The sequence below is a fragment of the Poecile atricapillus genome, chromosome Z, assembly GCF_030490865.1.
Source record: "Poecile atricapillus isolate bPoeAtr1 chromosome Z, bPoeAtr1.hap1, whole genome shotgun sequence".
NCBI lineage: Eukaryota > Metazoa > Chordata > Aves > Passeriformes > Paridae > Poecile > Poecile atricapillus.
Genome location: NC_081289.1, coordinates 119,369,260 through 119,374,081, shown reverse-complemented (window position 1 = coordinate 119,374,081; position 4,822 = coordinate 119,369,260). Strand labels below are relative to the sequence as shown.

At 50.9% G+C, this 4,822-nt stretch overlaps 1 protein-coding gene across 1 annotated transcript; it reads left to right on the top strand.

Annotated features, from left to right (window-relative positions):
• The first annotated feature begins 351 nt into the window (after window positions 1–351).
• On the top strand, window positions 352–4,551 carry DMRT2 (doublesex and mab-3 related transcription factor 2). The gene is made up of 4 exons (XM_058826261.1): window positions 352–601; window positions 1,119–1,487; window positions 1,572–1,674; window positions 3,232–4,551. The coding sequence occupies exons 2-4, from the start codon at window positions 1,137–1,139 to the stop codon at window positions 4,287–4,289; spliced, it is 1,512 nt and encodes a 503-aa protein (XP_058682244.1). The 5' UTR covers window positions 352–601; window positions 1,119–1,136; the 3' UTR covers window positions 4,290–4,551.
• Window positions 4,552–4,822: the final 271 nt, after the last annotated feature.

Here is a 4,822-nt window from a genome sequence, read left to right as displayed (position 1 = left end):
TGGCTGTTCGAGGTTTTTAAACCCTCGTCCCCGGCCCGCTCCTCAGGTAGAAGGACGCCGCTCGCCTACGGAGCGGGTTTCTTAGCTGTCACCATCACGAGCACTACCGTCTGTTCTCGCAATCCTTTTTCTCCCCAGAGTGAAAGCTCCCCACCTCCCCATCGCCCACTCCCGCCTCCGCTCCGCGCCCGCACCCACGAGCGGGCGGTGGGCACACGCGCGGGGGGCGGGGCTGCGCGGCGCGGACCAATCGGAGCGGCGGCTGTCCGGCGGGCGCCCAATGGGCGGCGCGGGCGGCGCGGCGGGCGCTGATATCGCGGCGGGCGGGCGGCGGGCGCTGAGACCGCGACGGGCGGCGCGGCGGGCACTGCTCCGTGTCATCCCCATCGCCGGCCCGGCCAGCGCGCACCCACAGCCACGCAGCACGGCCGCCCCGCCACCCGGCCATCCCCCCGACGGCGCAGGGTCCCGGCTGTCGCGGAGCTTTAAGCCCCAGGTGCGGGGATCGGGAGTTCCTTGTCTCCGGGCGGTCTGGGGCAGCGGCACCTTGCGAACTGCGAGGAGCTGAGGGGTTGCGTGCTTCCTGCACCACCTGCCTTTGGTAAGTGCGGTGTGCAGAATCAAGGACAGGGAGGTCGTGGAGCAGGTGGGAGTCTGAATATGCAGCCTCCGCAGACAGCTCTAGGAGCTCATACTGTCTTTGGCTGCTGGGGCGGACAGCGGCGATGTGTGAAGTCCACCTGCCCTCTGCCTGTTTCCCAAGTTTGAACGCAGCTGGCAGCAGGGTTCTCAGGATCCTGTAATAAGCAGGACTCTGTTAAGACCGGACAGCGCGGGGCACTGCCCTGCGGCGGGCTGTCACAATTCCCCGCAAGCCCGGGTGGGAAGGAGGGAGGGGAAGAGGGGGGCGTCCGTCGTGGCTAAACTGGGTCCGCGTGGGTCGTGCGCAAGAGAGCCGAGCTGACGCTACGGGGAAGGACGACATGCCAGGCGGGCTCTGCCGTGACTTCCCGACTCGGGCGCAGCTCGGCGGGGCTGCAGGCGGGCACCTCGGGAGCCGGGCGTGCTCCGGCTGCCGTTCTGCCGCGGGGGCGGGAGGCCTGACCCCTCTCTTGCAGCTGCGCCGCCGAGGAGCCATGGCTGAAGAACGCTCCGGCGCCGACTGGGAGATCGACGTGGAGAGCCTGGAAGGGGAGCCGGACGAGGCACCCGGCGCTCTGCGCGGCAGCACCGGCCCGGAGGAGGAAGAGGAGGAGGAGGAAGGCGAGGAGGCGGCGGCGGCGGCTCCGCGGCGGGGCGAACCGCGGAAGCTGAGCCGCACTCCCAAGTGCGCCCGGTGCCGCAACCACGGCGTGGTGTCGTGCCTGAAGGGACACAAGCGGTTCTGCCGCTGGCGCGACTGCCAGTGCGCCAATTGCCTGCTGGTGGTGGAGCGGCAGCGCGTCATGGCCGCCCAGGTGGCGCTCCGACGGCAGCAGGCCACCGAGGTGAGCGGGCACGGCACGGGGCGGGACGGGACGGGGCGGCACGGGCGGCCCCGGTCTGACAGCGCTATCCGATCCCTCTCTTAGGACAAGAAGGGGCTGACGGGGAAGCAGGCAAGTCTGGAGCGCAAAGCCGTCTACCAGAGGCACGTCCGAACGCCCAGCCTCTTGGCCAAGAGCATCCTGGAAGGTAAGAGCATCCTCTGCCCCTCCACGGCTTCCCTCAGCCCCCTGGCAGCGGGGAAATCCCCGCACCTCCCATCCGAGGAGTGAAATGCAGCGATATTTCCCGAAATCGGCGTTAAAGCGCGCCCCGCTGCCAGCGGCGGGCGACGGAGGCTCCTGCCCTTCGAGGCTGGAATCGGTGTGGCAGAATTTCAGTTCCTTGCCTCCTCCGCCCAGAATAATGCCTGAAATGCTAGCAAGGGTAGTTTGAAATTTGAGAGTTACTGTTACAAGCTGGCAGTCTTTTTACACGGCTGCCCAGCAGCGTTTTGCCGCGCAGGGTAATTTATTCACAGGGTAGTTTATTCGCGGGTGTGTTAATCAGCAAACGAGTAAATTGAGCAATTTTTTTTTTAATCTGAATGCCTAACAGAGCAGTGCTGTTTGTGACATTATCAGTAGCAAGATCTGCAAAATAAGGTGGTTAATTTTTACACTGTCGAAAATATTAACTGTGGAAGAATGATATTTTAGAGATCGGTATTTTAGTGAAAGGGTCTATTTCTTTCCCCACATCCGTTTGGGATTGTGCACATATTTATTCCTACGTTTTCTTTAATTACTTTCCAAACCATATCCCTATAAATCATTGTACTTCTCAATTCATTTTTTTTTCTGAAATAGAAAGCTCTTTTCTTTGTCTATTCAAGCTCAATTAATATTTAGTCCTTTTAGAAACCTCTAATTTGTGTCTACAGTTAATTATTTTGAAAACTATTCTGTATTCTTTCCTCTGACCTATCTTAACTGTCTTTTTCTTTTCTCCTAGTTCTCCTTGGAATTTTCTACCATCTCTAGCAATGTGTACATAGTGATTCATCTGTAGAAAATAGAAAAGACACCAGCTGTAGATATAGGTATCTTCCTTTGAAAAGGGAAAAAGTGTATGAGAGGAAGGGGGGTGAAAACAGGAAAAATCCTGTTCTCATGACTCATGTAAATAGTTCCATTAATTCAATGGAATTACTTGTCTGGGTAGAGCAAACAGGATTGGACCCTATCTGTTATATTGAATTAAGCCAGAGAACTTGGTAATTGAATGTGCCGGAAACTGAATTTCTATGTTTTATTGAAGTTCTAGTTCAGAAGAAATAAAATAATTGAATGCTTTCCATATGTGGAAAAAAAAGTGTCGTTAAAAGTGAATGGGTATCTTTCTCCTTAAGACTCATGATGTAATACCAGTCATAATACACAGTTGGGCTTTCCTTTTTTTTAAATTTTTTTTTTTATTTTTTTTCTTCTTCCTCGATCTGTTTATCTGGAACTACTTCTAAAAAAGCTACCAATCAATTGGCTTTGAGGGATACTACCCAAGCTGGGCTTGCTTATCTGCAGTGAGGGGCTGAATGTGCCCGGCTGCTCAGCCTCTGTCTCATGGTGAGGGAGCTAGCTGATGGAGACCAGGGTCTGTGGCAAGAGCACGGTGCTTGTCGGGACTGGCTCAGGGAGCTCTTGTACAAGCACAGCTTTAATGTTTTTATGAAGTGGCTTAATTCCTAATGCTGCTTTGTTGTTTTAGGTTACCGTCCTATTCCAACAGACTCTTACCTGGGAGGGAATTCACCCTTGCCACCTCCTGTAAGTGACAGGATGAGAAAGAGACGGGCTTTTGCTGATAAGGAGTTGGAAAACATTATGCTAGAGAGAGAGTATAAAGAGAGAGATATGATGGAAGCTACACAAGCAGCTGCCCTTTTTCTCCCTAACCGTATGGTGCGTGGAGCTGAATACAATTCGTATAAAACAGCCTTCAACACTACTCAAGTTGATAATCCAAACAAGGAATTTTCCAATTTTTTACCAACCTGCCTTGATCTAGCGATGCAGTATTCAGGACCTAGCAACATGGAACTAATTTCTTCGAATGTCAGTGTAGCTACTACCTACAGGCAGTATCCCCTGTCTTCTAGGTTCTTAGTGTGGCCAAAATGTGGCCCCATTAGTGACGCTCTTCTCTACCAGCAGTGCCTGTTAAATGCTACTGCTGTCCAAGCTCTCAAACCTGGGACAGGTTGGGATGCCAAGGTCTCACAAAGTCAGGACTGTCCAAACACTGAGCATGACATCATGCCTCCGAAACTGGAAAATTCATTTGTTCTGACTCACGCGCGAGACATGCAGCAGTCACGTAATGAAATATTGTGCCTTCATCAGGAAGCTCGTGAGAGGTCAGCTTTCTCTCCTCCAAAAAGAACTTTCTCCCAAATTTCTGATAAGGGTTCTCTGTCTCCTCAGGAACAGGCATTAAGCAAGATCAGCAGAAACAGCACCAAACCCTCTCCACCGCTCAAGTACAGTGCATTTCAGTCACTGTTCCACCAGACATTTCCTGACACTCCAACAGCAGAGTTAAGAATGTCATTTGTGAAGGAGACTTTTGAAGATGCTTCTAAGAAATACAGGGAGTGTGCTGTTAAAGAGAACCAAAAATACAAGTTTACTGTAGATAAATGTGCAAAAGACTTTTTTGGGGTGAAACAGGCCACAACAAAACTTGCAGCATCTGAGCCACTGTCATTTTCAGTTGAATCCATCCTTAAACGACCTTCTTCTGCTGTTACTAATGTCTTTGAATGAATAAACTTTACCGTCAGAGTAGGGAGTCTCTAAGCTTTGCTTTCCGCAGAATTGCTCCTACCTGCCTTATCTCTTAAAAGCTTTTTAAAGAGGAATTTCTGCAGTAAATGGTAATGCCTTCTTTTATTTCAAAATGATGTACATATATATGCATGTTTTCTGAAAAACAGATTTAATTTTTTAAAATTGGAACTGCATGTACAGATTGTAAAGTGTTTTTATTTTAAGAAACCCTTCAAATCATTAAATAAAATGAGTTTACTTGCAAGCATGGAGTGATCTCTCTCATGTCTCTAGCGTCTTGCAGGCAAGTATGCCCTACTTTCAAAATACACTTTTTATTTTATCTGCCATTATAAATGTACTTTCTACTTAAGTTGCTGGGGTAAACAGTAATTTCTCCGGTGAACCTCCAGTAACTATAAGAAGTAACAACAGTTCATGTAGGCTAGTGCGAATTCGCAAGACTTTTTATATATGTAAGCGAGGTTTGGATCAGATTCCATATACCTTTCTTATTCTGAAGGGGGAGT

Excerpts from the sequence above, each read along its gene's own strand:
- DMRT2 (XM_058826261.1), top strand. The coding sequence starts at position 1,137 with ATGGCTGAAGAACGCTCCGGCGCCGACTGGGAGATCGACGTGGAGAGC. Across the intron at positions 1,488-1,571 it reads GACGGCAGCAGGCCACCGAG|GACAAGAAGGGGCTGACGGG; the intron begins GTGAGCGGGCAC and ends TCCCTCTCTTAG. Across the intron at positions 1,675-3,231 it reads GGCCAAGAGCATCCTGGAAG|GTTACCGTCCTATTCCAACA; the intron begins GTAAGAGCATCC and ends TTGTTGTTTTAG.